At 51.2% G+C, this 20,971-nt stretch overlaps 1 protein-coding gene across 17 annotated transcripts in view; it reads left to right on the top strand.

Annotated features, from left to right (window-relative positions):
- Positions 1–11,172: 11,172 nt before the first annotated feature.
- The window catches only part of LOC137677132 (single-stranded DNA-binding protein 2-like), a 205,831-nt gene continuing 196,032 nt past the window's right edge, over positions 11,173–20,971 (top strand). For all 17 annotated transcript variants that reach the window (XM_068424336.1, XM_068424333.1, XM_068424330.1 and 14 more), the window contains exon 1: positions 11,173–11,307. In XM_068424336.1, coding sequence (XP_068280437.1) covers positions 11,249–11,307 — 59 coding nt within the window. In that variant the 5' untranslated portion in view covers positions 11,173–11,248. The remainder of the gene's footprint in view (positions 11,308–20,971) is intronic.

Genomic DNA, 20,971 nt, shown 5'->3' with positions numbered 1-20,971 from the left:
GAGAGTCCCTTGGGATAAAGCCCTGGAGGGAAGAGGGGCCCAAGAAAGCTGGTTAATATTCAAGGACCACCTCCTCCAGGCTCAGGAGCGATGCATCCCAACCAAGAGGAAGGCAGGCAAAAACGCCAGGAGGCCTGCATGGATGAACAAGGAGCTCCTGGATAAACTCAGGCACAAGAAGGAAGCCTACAGAGGGTGGAAGCAAGGGCAGGTAGCCTGGGAGGAATACAGGGAAATTGGCCGAGCAGCCAGGGACCAGGTTAGGAAAGCTAAAGCCCTGATAGAATTAAATCTGGCCAGGGAGGTCAAGGGCAACAAGAAATGCTTCGACAGGTATGTCAGTGATAAAAGGAAGACTAGGGAAAAGGTGGGCCCTCTCCGGAAGGAAACGGGAGACCTGGTTACCTGGGATATGGAGAAGGCTGAGGTGCTCAATGACTTCTTTGACTCAGTCTTCACTGGCAAGAGCTCTAGCCTCACCACCCAAGTCGCAGAAGGCAGAGGCAGGGACTGGAAGGATGAAGAACCGCCCACTGTAGGAGAAGATCAGGTTCGAGACCATCTAAGGAACCTGAAGGTGCACAAGTCCATGGGACCTGATGAGGTGCATCCACAGGTCCTGAGGGAACTGGCGGATGAAGTTGCTACGCCGCTATCCATCACAACATCCTTGTCTCTAAATTGGAGGGACATGGACTTGACGGATGGACCACTCAGTGGATAAAGAACTGGCTGGGTGGTCGCACTCAGAGAGTTATGGTCAATGGCTCAATGTCCACGTGGAGACCAGTGACGAGTGGCGTTCCTCAGGGGTCGGTATTGGGACCAGTCCTGTTTAACATCTTTGTTGGTGACATGGACAGTGGGATTGAGTGCGCCCTCGGCAAGTTTGCTGATGACACCAAGCTGTGTGGTGTGGTCGACACGCTGGAGGGAAGGGATGCCATCCAGAGGGACCTTGACAGGCTTGAGAGCTGGGCCCGTGCGAACCGCATGGAGTTCAACAAGGTCAAGTGCAAGGTCCTGCATGTGGGTTGGGGCAATCCCAAGCAGAAATACAGGCTGGGCGGAGAATGGATTGAGAGCAGCCCTGAGGAGAAGGACTTGGGGGTGACGGTTGACGAGAAGCTCACCGTGAGCCGGCAATCACAGAATCACAGAATCAATCAGGTTGGAAGAGACCTCTGGGATCATCGAGTCCAACCGTTGCCCTGACACCACCATGTCAACTAGACCATGGCACTAAGTGCCATGTCCAGTCTTTTCTTAAACACATCCAGAGATGGTGACTCCACCACCTCCCTGGGCAGCCCCTTCCAATGGCTAATGACCCTTTCTGAGAAGAAATTCTTCCTAATGTCCAACCTGAACCTCCCCTGACGAAGCTTGAGGCTGTGTCCTCTTGTCCTATCATTAGTTGCCTGGGAGAAGAGGCCAACTCCCACTGCGCTACAACCTCCTTTCAGGTAGTTGTAGACTGCAATAAGGTCACCTCTGAGCCTCCTCTGCTCCATTGAGCACCTCTGCCTTTTCCTCATCCCCTGACACTACACTACCCTCCTCATTCAGCAAGTGGTGGAGGCTCTCCTTGACCCTCCTTTTGCTGTTGATGTATTTGTAAAAGCTTTTTTTGTTATCTTTGACTGTAGCAGCCAAATCAAGCTCTAATTCAGCTTTGGCCCTTCTAATCTTCTCCCTACACGACCTGGCCACGTCCCTATAGACCTCCCAAGTTACCCGACCCTTCTTCCAGAGCAAGTAGGCTCTCTTTTTCTCCTTAAGTTCTAGCCTAAGTTCTCTGTTTAACCAGGCCGGTCTTTTTCCCCGACGGCTTGTCTTCCTACACACCGGGACAGCCTGCTCCTGAATATTTAGCAATTCCTTTTTAAAGCACGTCCAGCCTTCCTGGACCCCTTTGCCCTTGAGGACCGACTCCCAAGGGACTCTGTCTACCAACCTCTTAAACAGGCTAAAGTCTGCCCAGCAGAAATCTAAGGCAGAAGTTCTGCTCTTGCCCCTCCTTACTTCCCCCACAATCGAAAACTAACATTTCGTGGTCACTATTCCCAAGACGGCCACCGGCCCTCACATCTCCCACTAGTCCTTCTCTGTTCACAAACAACAGGTCAAGCAGGGCCCCTCCTCTAGTGGGCTCATTCACCACTTGCATGAGGAAGTTGTCCTCCACACATTCGAGGAACCTCCTAGATTGCTTCCTCTCTGCCATGTTGTATTTCCAGCAGACATCCGGCAAGTTGAAGTCGCCCACGAGTACAAGGGCCGGCGACCGGGCGGCTTCTGACAGCCGCTTGTAAAACGCCTCGTCCTCCTGCTCATCCTGGTTGGGTGGTCTATAACAGACTCCCACTGTAATGTCTGCCCTGCTGACCTTCCCCCTGATCTTTACCCATAGACATTCAACCTTGTCATCCTCACCATCTTCCTCAATTTCGACACAGTCCAAGCACTCCCTAACATACAGCGCTACCCCACCGCCTCTCCTGCTTCGCCTGTCCCTCTTAAAGGGCTTATAGCCATCCATAGCAGCACTTCAGTCATGAGAGTCATCCCACCACGTTTCTGTGATGGCAACCACATCATAACCTTCCTGCTGTACAGTGGCTTCTAGCTCTTCCTGTTTGTTGCCCATACTGCGTGCATTGGTGTAAATGCACTTCAGCTGGGCTAGCGGCCTTGCCCCCGACGCAGGCCTGTCGCCCCTAGGTTCATTTGTGGCTGCCCTGATCTTATCCCCCTCCCCCATCGAACCTAGTTTAAAGACCTCTTGACCAGCCCTGCCAACTTCTGGGCCATAACCCTTTTCCCCTTCTGACTCAGGTGTTCCCCATCTGGCATAAGCAGGCCCAGTGCCATGAAAGCCGCCCCGTGGTCAACAAACCCAAAATCCCACCTACGGCACCAGGGGCCCATGGATTTGTGGGTGTCCAGTTTGCCTAAAGGATCTCTAACCTGATCCTCCTCGACCAAGGGAAAGTCTTCCTTTCTCCAGACTTTCTCTCTTACCTCCAGGGCCCGGGATTCCTGAGGGCTGGCCTTAGCAGTAAAGAACGAGGCAAGGAAGGCATTCAGTAACTCCACCTTCTCTGAATCCTCCATCACCAGGGCACCCTCCTCATTCAGCAGCGGGCCCACATTTTCCCTAGTCTTCCTTTTGCTGCTGATGTACTTGAAGAAGCCCTTCTTGATGTCTTTGATGTCCCTTGCCAGACTGAATTCCAAGTGGGCCTTGGCCTTCCTCGTCACACCCCTGCATACACTGACAACCTGCCTATATTCCTCCCAAGTGGCCTGTCCCTTTTTCCACATTCCATAGACTTCCTTCCTCCATTTGAGTTTTGCCAGAAGCTCCTTGCTCATCCATGCAGATCTCCTGCCCCCTTTGCTCGATTTCTTACTCATAGGGATGCACCGATCTTGAGCTTGGAGGAAGTGACGCTTACATACTGACCAGGTCTCTTGGACCCCCCTACCTTCTAGGGCCCGATCCCATGGGATACCCCCAAGGAGGTCCTTGAAGAGGCCAAAGTCAGCTCTCCTGAAGGCCAGGGTTGTGATCCTACTTCTTGCCCTGCTTCCTCCATACGGGATCCTGAACTCCACCAGCTCGTGGTCACTGCAGCCAAGGCTACCCCCCACCTTCACATCCCTAACAAGATGTTATTTGTTAGCACAAGGTCTAGTGGTGCACCTCTCTGTGTTGGCTCCTCCACCACCTGTGTTAGAAAGTTATCGTCAACGCTCTGCAGGAACCTCCTGGACTGTGGGTGCCTAGCTGTGTTGTCTTTCCAGCAGATATCAGGGTGGTTGAAGTCCCCCATGAGAACCAGGGCCTGTGATCCTGAGGCTCCTTCCAGCTGTCTGTAGAAGGCCTCATCTACTTCCTCTTCCTCATCAGGTGGCCTGTAGTAAACACCCACAACAGTGTCACTCATATTAGCCTGCCCCTTAATTCTTACCCATAGGCTCTCTACTCGTTCTTCATCCACCCCTAGGCAGAGCTCAATACATTCCAGTTGCTCTCTCACATAAAGGGCAACTCCACCTCCTCGCCTTGCTGGCCTGTCCTTCCTAAAAAGTACGTAGCCATCCATGACAGCATTCCAGTCACACGAGCTATCCCACCATGTCTCTGTAATCGCAATGAGATCATGGCCCTGTGCCCGCACATAGATCTCTAATTCTTCCTGTTTATTCCCCATGCTGCGTGCATTGGTGTACAGGCATTTCAGAGAGGTAGCCAAGCATGCAGGTTTCCCAGAATGGGTGCAAGAGGATCCACCATATCTATACATACCCTTGAGGTGGTTGGCCTTTTGGTTCCCATCTTGGGTGGCAGCTATGGAACATTTCTCGCTGTTCTGATTGGCCTGGCTTATTCCCCCAATAGAGGCAATGGCACAAGCATTACCACTCTGGACCCCACCCCCCCAAGTCCTTCAGTTCAAAGCCCACCTCATCAAGTTGGCCAGCTTGCTGCCAAAGATTCCCTTGCCTCTCTTCTAGACAGGTGGATCCCATCCCTCCCTAACAGGTTATAGTGAACCTGACATTAATGTTACAGAACACACCTGTGGGCCAGCCTGGGGCAGCTGCCCTGGATTTAACTGCTGAGGGCCTTGATCACCATCCCACAGCTGGCCACAAACTGAAACCAAATGTAACAGAAAAGTGATTCTATAAATTTTATCCCTGCAAAACCAGATCAGAAGGAGAATGTAAATATGAGCAATTGGAGCCTACAGTTGAGAGATGTAAAGAAATAGAGAATTAGGATTTGGCTTGTGAAGGAGACTGGAGGGAGTAGGGTAGAAATGGCAGATCCAGAGAGATAACACAAAGAATTACTCTCTAAGGAAACTAGCAGTAGGATCAGAGATCTGACTCAGTGAATCTAGACAAGGAAAATGGACCTAGTACAAAGCAGAGAATAGAGCCAGAACAACAACCAGAATACCCTAAAGAGACAAATCAGAAAGGGGAAGATTTTTAAGTTATGAGGAACGTACACTCCCTCCAGGTACTAGAAACAAATCATTCCTTTGTTGCCAGTACATCTGTGGAACTCAAGGGTAAAATGTCTTATACTGAAGGTAAAATCTACAGATACCTATCAAATACAGACACTTGGGTGGAATGGGAAAGGTGTGGGTGGTAGTTGTAAAACCTGTGGCTCAAATGAGATGCCACGTGAAATAATTTTGAGAGGGAAAGATGGGGAGCTGCAGAGAGCAATGAGGTCTCCCCTCAGCCTCCTTTTCTCCAAACTAGACAAACCCAGAGTCCTCAGCCGCTCCTCATAGGACATGCCTTCCAGCTTTGTCACCAGCTTTGTCGCCCTCCTCTGGATGCATTCAAGGACCTTCACATCCTTCTTAAATTGCGAGGCCCAGAACTACACAGTACTCAAGGTGAGGTTGCACCAACGCTGAATACAGCGGGATCATCGCCTCGCTTGACCGGCTGGTCATGCTGTGCTTGATGCCCCCCAGGATGCGGTTTGCCCTCTTGGCTGCCAGGGCACACTGCTGGCTCGCACTGAGCCTGCTGCCGACCAGCACCCCCAGCTCCCTTTCTGCAGGGCTGCTCTCCAGCCACCCCTCTCCCAATTTATACTTGTGCCTGGCATTACTCCATCCTAGGTGCAGGATCTGGCATTTGGACTTCTTAAATTTCATCCCACTGATGATTGCCCAATGCTCCAATGTATCTAGATCCCTCTGCAAGGCCTCTTGTCCCTTGAGACAGTCAACAGCACCTCCCAGTTTAGTGACACCAGCAAAATTGCTAATGGTGCATTCAACTCCTGCATCCAGATTGTTGATAAAAATATTGAACAGAACTGGCCCTAGAACTGAGCCGAGGAACACCACAGGTGACTGGTTGCCACCCAGATGTAGCCCCATTCACTACAAACCTTTGAGGTCTGCCCTTCAGCCAGTTCTTCACCCAGCGCACCGTGAAGCCGCTCATCCCACAGTTGGACAAAGCATCCAGAAGGATGCTGTCACGGACAGTATCAAAAGCCTTCTAAAATCCAGAAAGACTACATCCACTGCCTTCCCTTCATCCACTAGGTGGGTGACCTTATCATGGAAGGAGATCAAATTAGTTAAACAGGACTTTCCCTTTCTGAACCCACATTGACTGTGTCGGATGACTGCATTATTCTTTAAATGCCTTTCAGTAGTATCCAGTATGATCTTCTCCATAATTTTTCCAGAAACTGACGTTAGATTAACAGGTCAGTAGTTCCCTGGGTCTTCCCTAACGCACTTTTTGTGGACTGGAATAACATTGGCTAGCTTCCAGTCAGTGGGGACCTCCCCAGACTCCCAAGACCTTTGGTAGATGATCGAGAGGGGTCCTGCCATAACATCTGCTAGCTCCTTCAGTACTCTGGGATGAATCCCATCAGGCCCCATGGACTTGTGAACATTCAGTTGATGCAACTGGTCCCTTACAATTTCAGTGCCCACAAATGGAAAAAATCACTGTTCCTGCAGTCGTGGTCCTTCGGCTCGGGGTACCAGGCAGCCCACGGTCTGTCAGTATTATTAAAGACTGAGGCAAAAAAAAGCATTGAACGCCTCCGTTTTTTCTTCATCCCTATCAGTCAGGTGACCATCTTCAACAAGTATGGGTCCAATGTTTTCTTTAGATCTCCTCTTGCTATTAACATACTTTAAAAAGCCCTTCTTGTTGTCTGACACAACACTGGCCAGTTTCAACTCTAATTGAGCTTTGGCTTCTCGTGTCTTCTCCCTGCATATACGAACCACAGCTCTGTAATGTTCCTGCAAAGCCTGACCTCGCTTCCAGAGATCGTACAATTTCTTTTTCCTCCTGAGTTCCAAAAGGAGTTCCCTGTTCAGCCAAGCTGGTCTTCTGCCCCGCTTGCTTGACTTCCAACACAGTGGAATTGCCTGCTCCTGTGCTTCTAAAAGGTGGTTCTTAAAAACTGACCGGCTCTCATGGACCCCTAAGCCCTCAAAAGCAGATTCCCAGGGGACTCTGCTAAATAGCTCCCTGCATAGCTTAAAGTTTGCTCTCCTGAAGTTCAGGGTAGCAACTATGCTGTCCTTTTTTCTCATTACACCAAAACTTTTGAACTCAACCATTTTATGGTCACTGTGGCCAAGACAGCCACCTACCATCACATCTCCCACGAGTCCTTCTCTATTCACAGTCAGCAAGTCTAGGAGGGCACCTTTCCTAGGTGGCTCACTGAGTACCTGTGACGAGAAATTATCTTCAATATACTTGAGGAATTTTGCAGACTTGCTTGTCATAGCAGTATGACATTCCCAGTTGATATCTGAGAAGTTGAAATCTCCCAGAAGGACAAGGGCTACTGATCCAGAGATTTCTCCTAGTTGCCTATAAAATAACTCATCAGTGCTTACATCCTGGCTGGGCGAATGATAGTAGACACTCACAACAACTTCTGCTTTGTTTTCCACCCCCCTAATCCTCACCCAGAGGCTCTCAACCACATCATCACTAACTGTAAGGGCTGTACGGTCAAACCTCTCCCTTACATACAGTGCGACACCTCCACCTCACCTGCCCTGCCTATGCCTCCTGAACAGACTATAGTCCTCCACCCAAGCACTCCAGTCGTGGGACTCATTCCACCAAGTCTCCTAATACCAATGACATTGTAGCTCTGGGAGCTGATCAACGCTTCCAGTTCATCCTGTTTGTTTCTCATACTGCGTGCATTGGTGTACAAGCATTTCAGATGTTTTCCTGAGCCCCCTGTGCTCTCTGGAGCAGCGTAAATGCTCCCACTAGCATTGCCACCCTCAGGCAGTGCCATGCCAACCCTTGGCTTACCTACTGCAATCCTGTAGGTATCCCCTTCCCCCATCGATTCCAGTTTAAAGCTCTCTCGGTCAGTCCCGCTAGTTTATGCCCAAAGACCCATTTTCCCCATCGGGACAGGTGGATCCTGTCAGGCCCCAGCATACCTTGTGTCTCAAAGACTCTTCCATGGTTTCAAAACCCAAAGTTTTGATGATCCTGTACCAAAATAAGTGTCAACTATCCTTCTAGCATTTGCCTAGGAATATCCATGCTCACTCTTTTTCTTCCCCCAGCTACTCTTATATTTTACTCACAACCCAAGTTCTTCTTTGTTCTCTGTCCTGATTCTCTCTGCCTTTATTTCTATCATTTTTGCTACCCATATTCACATCGAATAAAATCAATCATCAATCACATGACTAGCCCTCATGTGAACTCCATGGTACAATATATTTAAATATTATTCGGTATGAATGAGGTCAAAATATGTCCCTTTAGTTTGCTCTTCACTCTTTATCACCCAAATTCATTGTGCATTACTCCTGGACTTTGCTTCCTTTTTTCTATTCTCACCTACAGTCATTTACACTTCCTTTTTTCCCTTTGTTATCTTATCCTTCCATTCCATGTTCTTGCTCATTTTCTTCTGTCATTTCCCACTTCTTTCTACCCCCACTGTAACTCTTTGTTGCCACTTTGCTTATCATTCTTTCTCTGGTTTCAGTGGTGCAACTTGCAAGTAAGCAGAAGCCTGGTCCTGCAAAAATGTGGAGGCCTGGGGTGAGTACTGTCAGCTGGTTGAATAGACAGCCTAATACACTTCTTTCAGCTACTCTGTCCCACTGACCTCTTCACATAAAAAAATATAGTGGGGCAAAATCTAGGACAGACAAACAACTTCGGTATAAAATGGCTTTTGTTGTGGTATGCTTTAATCTGATAAATTATTACAGTGAGCTGAAAAAGCATAAATCCCACACAAACAGAGTCTATGATAGGGAGCTGTACTTGTGTAACTACCAGGATGTAGGACTCTCGAGCATTTTACTCCTTCCTGTTGTCTCTACTACTCTGTCACTAATTTGTTCCAGTCACTCATTAATACTCTGAATCCCCCCAAACCAATTTCACCTGACCAACTGTTTCTTTTATTCTTGCAGCTCAAAAAACAGAGGATTTTTTTTTCTGCATCTCTAACAATGATAAGCAGATTCTGGTGGTCTACTTCTTATACAACTTTCCTCCTCAAATTTTGTGTGGCAATTATTGTTAGAGACCTTTGCCTATAAGTACAATGGGGAGGTGAGTATATTTTGTCACAAAAATTTTGGAACTGGCCTGTGCCAACTGAGGAGAGAGGCTAGGATGCAAAGTATAGAATTACAAGAGTAATTCTTTATTCATGTGCATGAGGTGTCCCATTCAAATTGAGGCACACCAAATGTGGTTTTATCATGGTTCTTATACTTTTCAAGTGTTCAGATACAACATGATTTGACCAATCACTACTTAACACACACATACCACTGTTTTGCTGAGCAGCTATAATTCTGTGGTGTCATCATCCATCTGCTTCTTTCTTGATCTGGATGTCCCTGGAGTCAGTCTTGCTACAGTTACTTATCTGTGATGCCAGATAATGGGAGAGTGTTAACAGAGGTGTTAGAGGGGCTAGGATGCTGGCATTATCTCAGCAGTCCAGGGGGTGGGTGCTGTCATCTTCCTCCTTGCAATGAGCTGGTGTCCTTTGGTTATGCTTACTATGACTATGCAGTGAACAGTGTAAACTATATATCTCTCTCTCTCTTAAGGAAGTTCATACAATTTCATACTATAAAGACTAATTGGTACAATTAGGGAATGAGATTTCCCTAACAATTTACAATGTAGCCTAAGCAGCACTCTGAATGCTTGATATTAAACACTAAAAGCCCCCTTGGGTTACACACATGAGTAGATTTACAGGATTAATCATATATTTATAAAGATAAACATGTATCAAAATCTGAAAAATTTGGGATTATACTTGAGTAGCAACAACAAAAGTCTTGAAACTTTGGGATATTTAAAAAAACCCAAGTAATAAATGGTAGCAGTGGTTTCTCTCTTCCTATCACCTCTCAGGAGCATGCAATTGTTTGAAATGTACCTTTAAAAAATCTTTAGGTTTTGGTGGGGGGATTTTTTTAGCTTTTCTAAGACATACTGTTTTGATTCAGTATCCCTACTGTGATAGGGAACATATTCTCAGGTTGTCCCTCCCCTTCCTAGCTGTGCTAGAACAAGGGTTTGAGCTTTGGTGCTTAAGGAATGTAGGAGCTGATCAGGTTTCTGTGGGAGAGCAGATATAGGTGCTCAAGTAGTTTGGGGCCTGACAGAACTAGCATGTATCATAGCTTGGGGGATACTTGTGGGTACTAAAAGAGGATTTGAAGCCCAGCACGAAGGAGTCTAGGTGGAAGGGCCCATGAAGTGGTCTTTGAGGTGGTCAGAGGGCTCAGGGGCGAGTGTTGCAGTGCCAAGGCTTGGTCTGGGCCCCCACATAGGCAGGGTGTGTGGAGCATCTCCAGTGGGCCAGAGGAGGCACAAAAGGGGTGGCAGACCCTAAGGTAGTTTGGGGCTGGATGTCAGGGTCCTGCAGCTGCTGAGGGGACTTCTGCAGGGAGTGGGGTCACCGTGGATGTTGAGGGCAGTTGGGGTGGAGGGGAGGAGGGGTACAGAGGCAGCTGCAGGGTTGCTCTAGATCCCAGGGGGGTGGCAGAGGCGACTCCATGCCAGCTGCGCCCCCAGCCTGTGGAGGATGGGGGGCGCAGCGCACTCCACAGCTGGTTGAATGGGCTAGGGGCGGGGAAGGGGTGCCAGGGAGGACGGCAGGCACGGTGGCCTGTGCATCTGGCTGAACGGGAGACTGGGAGCTGCCTGGTGGTGCTAGCTGCGGAGTCCAGTCCGCACTTTCCCTCTCTCCTTCGTGCTCTCCCTCGGCGGTAGCAACGGAGGGCGGGTAGCGCGCGCTCGGAACAGCGAGTTGTTTAAAACCCTTCTAGAACCGTTTCTAATTCCCCCTTGCACTGGGGAAGGGAGAGCGCAAGCGGGGGAGGGGAGGGAGGAAGAAGAAGAAGGAGGAGGAGGAGCCGAGAGGGTGGGGAGAGCGAGAGGGAGGAGGAGGAGGAAGCAGTCTGTCCTGTTCTCTGCCTGTCAATCACCGCGCGGGGGGTGTGCCCTCCTGCGCGGCGGGCCAATGGGGGGGTGTGTGTGTGGGGGTGTGTGTGTTGGGGTGGGTGTGTGTGTGTGTGGGTGTGTGTGGGTGGGTGTGTGTGTGTGTGGGGGTGTGTGTGTGTCAGCGTCTCCATGGTGACGGGGCTGTTCCCGGGGAGGCCGTGATGGGTTGACAGGTGCGTGACAGTAGGAGCTCTCTGCAGGCATGTACGGCAAAGGCAAGAGTAACAGCAGCGTCCCGTCCGATAGCCAGGCCAGGGAGAAGTGAGTACAACCTGCCTGACCGGGCATCTACACACGCACATACCTTGCACAACGTAACTTTCCTGCTCGCGGGTGATATGGCCGGGTGCGCGCTCCGAGAAAGGAGGGGGGAGCTCGTGAGGAGCGGAAGGGAACGGGCCGGGGCGGCGGGAGGCAGGGAGGAGTTGGGCCGCGGGAGCCCTGGCTCTCACACCGCGGTAGGCAGGGAGGCCCGACACGGGGGCTGGCGGCGATGTGGAGGGAAGCGATAGAGGCTGCCCCTCGCGCCGCGGGCGAGAAGGATCCGGGAAGGGGTCCCTCAGCGCCCCGCGGCGGGAGAAGTGGCGGGACAGGAGGGGCTGGCAGGGGCTGGGTGAGTGGGAAGGAGGGAAGCATAGGTCGTGCTGGGGGAGACCATCGTCTCCCCGCCCCCTTCCCCTGCTCCTCAGCGCGGCGGGATGTGGGGTCAGGGAGGGCGACCCTTGAGCCGTCAGCGCGCTAGGGCGAGGAAGGAGGAGTGCATTTGGGCGCCCCTTTCTCCTGGCCCCAGCGGTGCCAGGGGGTGTTTGTGTCAGCGCAAGGTTTTGGGACAACTTTGATAACAAAGAGCCTCAGCCTGGCTGCTGGGGACGGTGCTGCCGCCGGGTGGGGGCGGGGGCATCGGGAGCCTTCCACCGCTGCTTTATAACTCTCTGGCTCTCAACTTTTCATCGGGATCGCTTATCTTCCTGCCCCCTCCCCGTTTGTCTTCTTCTTCTCCGACTGGCTGGCCCTGCCGGCCGTGTCCGGGCCCGGGGTGAGGGCAGCGGGCAGCGGCCGGGCCGGGGAGGGGGCACAGAGTGAAGTGCATTGTTCTCCGGGAGATAAAATGGGGTTACTGCAAGCAGGGGGGGGATTACTTGCGAGGGATATTGTGTTTCAAGAGACAGCGGAAAGCAGTGGTGTGTTCATCATTTCGTTTATTTTTAGTCCGTTTTAAAAAAGAAAACAGCAAAGGTGTTGGAAGAAAGCAAACGGTCGTTGTGTGTGTGTGTGTAAAAGGGACACCAAACGCTAGAACTTTGTCAAAATTGGCTAATGCTGAAATACTCTGCAAGAACTACTTTTTAGGTGTTGGCACTGTGATATGAAAGATATAAATAAAATCTGTTAAAATCATGTAAGGATTTCTTTATTTAAACATACACAGGAGAAAAAAAATAATAAAAGACTTCAGACTGGGAGAAACTTGACAGTGCACATAAGAAATGTGGAAAACTGACAATGTAGCACATGCAGTCAAATGCCCACAGTAAATATAGTGGCAGTGGTGGGACAATAAACAGTGTTGTTTGATTGAGCAAGGTTTTAGGATTATTTCCTTCAGATATTATAATGTTATAAATCACTTGCATATATAGTAGGTACAAAATAAATGGAAGGAAAAATGACTTTCAAGTAGTGTCTCTTTAAGTTCAATGTAGTTTCAGCTTTGCTTTACATTACTGAGATTGGTTTAGCACAGGCAGGAGGTGATGGAGGAAAAGCCAAATACAGTGAAGGGGGAGGAGGAAGTGTGTAAGTGGCTTTAGCCTGGTGAAGGCTACAGAGTCAGTCTGCTGCAGCATGTAGAAGGATGAGAGAGGCTGTTGAGAGGGTCATGTGACCTCTAACCGAAGATATGTTTGCATGTGTTTTCTGCAAAAATAGTATTGCTTCAGAATTGCATTTAACATGACAATGAATAGTCCAAACATGAGCGATGAGTTTTTGTTCAGGCAGTTAGTCTTGAACCTTCAACTAGAAGTGCTTTGGGTTTGGATTTTTGGTGGGTGGGTTTTTTTTTTGTGTTGTGTTTCTTTTTTTTTTTGTTTTGGGGGAGGTGGGTTTTGCTACAGTATTTTAGAGACTAGATAAGAGAACATGAGATTCATCTGACTGGACAAAGAGTAGCTCTATAGGATATTTTGGTTCCACTTTGCAAAGTCTACCTGATACAAGCTATACACAAAACTCTTTTGATCCTAGGGCTGAAATGTTGAAATATTTTCAGTATTTTTTCTTTTTAGCTGACTTTTCTTCTTGAGTCTTGCTGATATTTTTCTTAGGGTTGAAGAGCTCTCAATCCCGACATACAGAGGAGGCAGGAGGCCAGCTTGGCTAAGTCAAGACCTCTTAGCCAAACTAAAACACACAAAAAAAATGCATAGGCAGTTGAGGCAGGGATACACATCCTAGGGAGATTATAGGGAGGGGATCAGGAAAGCCAAGGCACAGCTGGAGCTGAACTTGGCTAGGGACATAAAAATCATAGAATCATAGAATTGTTTTGGTTGGAAAGGACCTTTAAGATCATTGAGTCCAACCATTAACCCAGCACTGCCAAGCCCACCACTAACCCATGTCCCTCAGCACCACATCTACACGGCTTTTAAATCCCTCCAAGGATGGGGACTCCACCACTGCCCTGGGCAGCCTGTTCCAATGCTTGACAACCCTTTCCGTGAAGAAATTTTTCCTAATATCCAATCTAAACCTCCCCTGGCACAACTTCAGGCCATTTCCTCTCGTTCTATCACTTGTTACGTGGGAGAAGAGACCAACACCCTCCTTGCTACAACCTCCTTTCAGGTAGCTGTAGACAGCAATAAGATCTCCCCTGAGCCTCCTTTTCTCCAGACTAAACAACCCCAGTTCCCTCAGCCACTCCTCATCACATTTGTGCTCCAGACCCTTCACCAGCTTCGTTGCCCTTCGTTGGACTCTCTCCAGCACCTCAATGTCTGTCTTGTAGTGAGGGGCCCAAAACTGAACACAGTACTCGAGGTATGGCCTCACAAGTGCCGAGTACAGGGGGACGATCCCTGCCCTAGTCCTGCTGGCCACACTAGTGCTGGTACAAGCCAGGATGCTGGTGGCCTTCTTGGCCACCTGGGCACACTGCTGGCTCATATCCAGCCGGCCATTGATCAACACCCCCAGGTCCTTTTCTGCCAGGCAGCTTTCCAGCCACTCTTCCCCCAGCCTGTAGCGGTGTGTGGGGTTGTTGTGCCCCAAGTGCAGGACCCGACACTTGGCCTTGTTGAACCTCACACAGTTGGCCTCGGCCCATCTATCCAGCCTGTCCAGGTCCCTCTGCAGAGCCTTCCTACCCTCAAGCAGATCAACACTCCCACCCAACTTGGTGTCATCTGCAAACTTACTGAGGGTGCACTCGAGCCCCTCGTCCAGATCATTGATAAAGATATTAAAGAGAACTGGCTCCAACATTGAGCCCTGGGGAACACCACTTGTGACCGGCTGCCAACTGGATTTAACTCCATTCACCACAGCTCTTTGGGCCCGGCCATCCAGCCAGTTTTTCACCCAGCAAAGCGTACGCCCCTCGAAGACATGACCAGTCAGTTTCTCCAGGAGAATGCTGTGGGAGACTGTGTCAAAGGCTTTACTGAAGTCCAGGTAGACAACATCCACAGCCTTTCCCTCATCCAGTAAGCGGGTCACCTTGTCATAGAAGGAGATCAGGTTAGTCAAGCAGGACCTGCCTTTCATAAACCCCTGCTGACTGGGCCTCATCGCCTGGTTGTCCTGTACGTGCCCCATGACAGCACTTAAGATGATCTGCTCCATAACCTTCCCTGGCACTGAGGTCAGACTGACAGGCCTGTAGTTGCCCGGATCCTCCTTCTGGCCCTTCTTGTAGATGGGTGTCACAATCACTAATTTCCAGTCCCCTGGGCCCTCCCCGGTTAGCCAGGACTGCTGATAAATGGTGGAAAGTGGCTTGGTGAGCACTTCCGCCAGCTCCCTCAGTACCCTTGGGTGGATCCCATCCGGCCCCATAGACTTGTGTGTGTCTAAGTGGCATAGCAGGTCACTAACCATTTCCCCTTGGGTTATGGGGGCTTCACTCTGCTCCCTGTCCCTTTCTTCCAGCTCAGGGGCTGGGTACCAGGAGAACAACTGGTCTTACTACTAAAGACTGAGGCAAAGAAGGCATTAAGCACCTCAGCCTTTTCCCCATCCTTTGACACCATGTTTCCTCCCGCATCCAGTAAAGGATGGAGATTCTCCTTGGCCCTCCTCTTGTGGCTAATGTATTTGTAGAAACATTTTTTACTGCCTTTTACGGCAGTGGCCAGATTAAGATCTAGCTGGGCTTTGGCCCTTCTAATTTTCTCCCTGCAAAGCCTCACGACATCTTTGTAGTCCTCCTGAGTCACCTGCCCCTTCTTGCAAAGGTCGTAAACTCTCCTTTTTTTTTCCTGAGTTCCAGCCAAAGCTCTCTGTTCAGCCAGGCCGGTCCTCCCCACCGGCTCACCTTTCGGCACATGGGGACAGCCTGCTCCTGCGCCTTTAAGATTTCCTTCTTGAAGAGTGTCCAGCCTTCCTGGACCCCTTTGCCCTTCAGGACTGCCTCCCAAGGGACTCTGTCAGCCAGGCTCCTAAACAGGCCAAACTCTGCCCTCCGGAAGTCCAAGGTAGCAGTTCTGCTGACCCCCTTCCTTACTTCTCCGAGAATTGAAAACTCTATCATTTCATGATCGCTGTGCCCAAGATGGCCTCCAACCATCACATCACCCACAAGTCCTTCCCTGTTCACAAACAAGAGGTCCAGCGGGGCACCTTCCCTAGTTGGCTCCCTCACCAGCTGTGTCAGGAAGTTCTCTCCCACACACTCCAGGAACCTCCTAGACTGTTTCCTCTCTGCTGTACTGTATGTCCAGCAGACATCTGGTAAGTTGCAGTCCCCCATGAGAACAAGGGCTACTGATTGTGAGACTCCTCCCAGGTGCTTATAGAATATTTCATCTGCCTCTTCATCCTGACTGGGTGGCCTATAGCAGACTCCCACCATGATATCTGCCTTGTTGGCCTTCCCCATAAACACTCGACCCTATCGTCACCATCCTCAAGCTCTAGACAGTCAAAACACTCCCTAACATACAGGGCCACCCCACCGCCTCTCCTACCTTGCCTGTCCCTCCTGAAGAGTTTATAACCATCCATTGCAGCACTCCAGCTTTGTGAGTCATCCCACCGTGTTTCCGTGACAGCAACTACGTCATGGTTTTCCATGGTTTTCATGGTCTCCGTCACCCGCCACCACTGAGCTGGCAGAGCGAAGGACCTCACCAGCACACTGTCCCTCAAACACTGGTGTGCCATCCCCAGGCTTGCCTGTAGCAAGCCTGGTTTTATCCCCTTCCCCCTTCCATACTACTTTAAAGCTCTTTCAATGAGCCCTGCTAACTGCTCTTTTCCCCCTTTGAGACAGGTGTACCCCATCTGCAGCCAGCAGGCCTGGTGTAACGGAATCACAGAATCCCAGAATCAATCAGGTTGGAAGAGCCCTCTGGGATCATCGAGTCCAACCATTGCCCTGACACCACCATGGCAACTAGACCATGGCACTAAGTGCCATGTCCAGTCTTTTCTTAAACCCCTCCAGAGATGGTGACTCCACCACCTCCCTGGGCAGCCCCTTCCAATGGCTAATGACCCTTTCTGAGAAGAAATGCTTCCTAATGTCCAATCTGAACCTCCCCTGGCCAAGCTTGAGGCTGTGCCCTCTTGTCCTATCGCTAGTTGCCCGGGAGAAGAGGCCGACTCCCACTTCGCTACAACCTCCCTTCAGGTAGTTGTAGACTGCACTAAGGTCACCTCTGAGCCTCCTCTTCTCCAGGCTAAACAACCCCAGCTCCCTCAGCCGTTCCTCGTAGGTCAGACCCTCCAGACCCTTCACCAGCTTGGTCGCCCTCCTCTGGACTCGCTCCAACACCTCAACATCTCTCTTGAAGTGCGGGGCCCAGAACTGGACACAGGATTCAAGGTGCGGCCTCACCAGTGCCGAGTACAGAGGGACGATCACTTCCCTAGACCGGCTGGCTACACTGTTCCTAATAGAGGCCAGGATGCCATTGGCCTTCTTGGCCACCTGGGCACACTGCTGGCTCATGTTTAGCCGGCTGTCGATCAGCACCCCAAGGTCTCTTTCCGCCGGGCCGCTGTCTAACCACTCTTCCCCCAGCCTGTAGCGCTGCATGGGGTTGTTGCGGCCCAAGTGTAAGACCCGGCACTTGTTCTTGTTGAACCTCATGCCGTTGGTCTCGGCCCATCTATCCAACCTGTCCAGATCCCTCTGTAGGGCCTTCCTACCCTCCAGCAGATCGACACTCCCACCCAGCTTGGTGTCATCTGCAAATTTGCTGAGGGTGCACTCAATCCCTACGTCTAGATCATCTATAAAGATATTGAACAGCACCGGCCCCAGAACTGAGCCCTGGAGAACACCGCTAGTGACCGGCCGCCAGTTGGACTTTGCCCCATTCCCCACCACTCTCTGGGCTCGGCCATCCAGACAGTTTTTAACCCATCGAAGAGTCCACCCATCCAAGCCCCGGGCAGCCAGTTTGTCTAGGAGGATGCTGTGGGAGACAGTGTGGAATGCCTTACTGAAGTCTAGATAGATACATCCACAGCCCTGCCCTCATCTACTAAGCGGGTCACTCGGTCATAGAAGGAGACCAGGTTGGTCAAGCAGGACCTGCCTTTCATGAATCCATGTTGGCTGGCCCCGATGCCCCCATTGTCCTGCATGTGCCGTGTAATGGCACTCAGGATGATCTGTTCCATCAAGGTTGACTTGACCTCAGCAGCACCTTTGAGCTAGTCGAACCATCCTCCTCCTTACTACCCTGGTCCCCTTGCAGAGCCTCATACCTATTATGCAAGGGCACCTGGGAAGGTGGAGTAGTCATGGAGGAGACGCATCTGCTGTGCCGGGCAGGAACTTGCTGCCATTGCCTCCTATCCCTTAAGTCGCTATGTTCAGCCATGCGGGGAGAGGACGGGGAATCCCCCTTGTCCTGTGCCCCGGCTGCCTATCGGGCCTGTCCCAGTGAAGGTAGGGTGCAATTCCCATAGTCTCTCTCGCACTCCCTGATACTCCTCATCCTGCACACCTCCTCCCAGAGCTCTGTCACTAAGCAGAGGAGTTCCTCTACCTGGGCGCACCTCCCACAGGTGTGCTCACTGCTGCGGTCCGGTGCTGGCACGAGAGCAGGGCAGGCCCTGCAGCCGGACACCTGGGAGGCAGCGTGTGCCTGTGTGACCAAGAAGGCCAATGGCATCCTGGGGTGTATTAGAAGGGGTGTGGTTAGTAGGTCGAGAGAGGTTCTCCTCCCCCTCTACTCTGCCCTGGTGAGGCCGCATCTGGAGTATTGTGTCCAGTTCTGGGCCCCTCAGTTCAAGAAGGACAGGGAACTGCTAGAGAGAGTCCAGCGCAGAGCCACGAAGATGATGAAGGGGGTGGAACATCTCCCTTATGAGGAGAGGCTGAGGGAGCTGGGTCTCTTTAGCTTGGAGAAGAGGAGACTGAGGGGGGACCTCATTAATGTTTATAAATATGTAAAGGGCAAGTGTCATGAGGATGGAGCCAGGCTCTTCTCAGTGACATCCCTTGACAGGACAAGGGGCAACGGGTGCAAGCTGGAACACAGGAGGTTCCACATAAATATGAGGAAAAACTTCTTTACGGTGAGGGTGACTGAACACTGGAACAGGCTGCCCAGAGAGGTTGTGGAGTCTCCTTCTCTGGAGACATTCAAAACCCGCCTGGATGCGTTCCTGTGTGATATGGTCTAGGCAATCCTGCCCCGGCAGGGGGATTGGACTAGATGATCTTTCGAGGTCCCTTCCAATCCCTAACGTTCTGTGATTCTGTGATGCCGTGTCCCCCCTGTAGCTCTGTCTGGGAAGCTGGGTCGGTTGTGGCGGGTGCAGACCTTAGAGAGGCCTTGGCTCTCTGCCGGGTGGATACCATTGCTCCCCGGTCGAGTTGGCAGATCTTTAGCGCCCTTCCTGCGCGCCCTTCCGTGCGAACTGCTGTGCAAACTGCTGCACCACGCCCTGTTTGGCCGTCCTGTTCGCAGCGCTCCTGGTCGCTGGTGCTCCCTAGGCCGCCTTCTGTAGGAGGGCCCGCGGTTGCTCTGGCAACGTCCCCGCCTCGTCAGCGACTCTCCGCGAGAGCTGCCGGCTCCGGGCGGTTCTCGCCGCTGCCCTGGCGTTTCCTTTCCTCAGGAAAAGCCCCTGTGCGCCGAGATCTGCCGCTCCGCTGCGGGACGGGCCGGCTCCGGAGCAGCAGGAGACTGAAACAGCTTAGAAATAAAACTTGTGTACTCGTTTTGGCTGGGATAAACTTAAATTGTATGGGGCTATGTTTTGGACTTGTGCTGGAAACAGTGTTGATAACACAGGGATGTTTTAGCTATTGCTGAGCAGTGCTTACACAGAGTCAAGGCCTTCTCTGCTTCTCACACTGCACTGCCAGCGAGGAGGCTGGGGGTGCACATGAAGTTGGGATGGGACACAGCTGGGACAGCTGACCCCAACTGACCACAGGGATATTCCACACCATATGATGTCATGCTCAGCAGTAAAATAGGCTCAGAGCCTATTTGCTCTGGAAGAAGGGTCGGGTAACTTGGGAGGTCTATAGGGACGTTGCCAGGTCATGTAGGGAGAAGATTAGAAGGGCCAAAGCTCAATTAGAGCTTGATTTGGCTGCTACAGTCAAAGATAACAAAAAAAGCTTTTACAAATACATCAACAGCAAAAGGAGGGTCAAGGAGAGCCTCCACCACTTGCTGAATGAGGAGGGTAGTGTAGTGTCAGGGGATGAGGAAAAGGCAGAGCTGCTCAATGCCTTCTTTGCCTCGGTCTTTAATGTCAGGACAGGTTGTCCTCAGGAGACTCGGCCCCCAGAGCCTGAAGTTAGGGTCGGGGGGCTGTGTGAACCCCCCGTAATCCAGGAGGAGACGGTTAGTGACCTGCTGTGCCAGTTGGACACCCACAAGGCTATGGGCCCGGATGGGATTCACCCCAGAGTAATGAAGGAACTGGCAAGTGAACTTGCCAAACCACTCTCGATTATCTACCGGCAGTCCTGGTTAACTGGAGAAGTTCCAGCTGACTGGAAATTAGCAAATGTAACGCCCATCTACAAGAAGGGCCGGAAGGATGATCCAGGGAACTATAGGCCTGTCAGCCTGACCTCGGTGCCAGGCAAGGTGATGGAACAGATCATCCTGAGTGCCATTACACGGCACATGCAGGACAATCGGGGCATCGGGGCCAGCCAACATGGATTCATGAAAGGCAGGTCCTGCTTGACCAACCTGGTCTCCTTCTATGACCAAGTGACCCGCTTAGTAGATGAGGGCAGGGCTGTGGATGTATCTATCTAGACTTCAGTAAGGCATTCCACACTGTCTCCCACAGCATCCTCCTAGACAAACTGGCTGCCCGGGGCTTGGATGGGTGGACTCTTCGATGGGTTAAAAACTGGCTGGATGGCCAAGCCCAGAGAGTGGTGGTGAATGGGGAAAAGTCCAGCTGGCGGCCGGTCACTAGCGGTGTTCCCCAGGGCTCAGTTCTGGGGCCGGTGCTGTTCAATATCTTTATAGATGATCTAGACGTAGGGATTGAGTGCACCCTCAGCAAGTTAGCAGATGACACCAAGCTGGGTGGGAGTGTCGATCTGCTGGAGGGTAGGAAGGCCCTACAGAGGGATCTGGACAGGTTGGATAGATGGGCCGAGACCAACGGCATGAGGTTCAACAAGAACAAGTGCCAGGTCTTACACTTGGGCCGCAACAACCCCATGCAGCGCTACAGGCTGGGGGAAGAGTGGTTAGAAAGCGGC

The sequence above is a fragment of the Nyctibius grandis genome, assembly GCF_013368605.1.
Source record: "Nyctibius grandis isolate bNycGra1 chromosome W unlocalized genomic scaffold, bNycGra1.pri SUPER_W_unloc_1, whole genome shotgun sequence".
NCBI lineage: Eukaryota > Metazoa > Chordata > Aves > Nyctibiiformes > Nyctibiidae > Nyctibius > Nyctibius grandis.
Note: the sequence above shows the minus strand (reverse complement) of the source record. Positions and strands in the feature narration are given on the sequence as shown.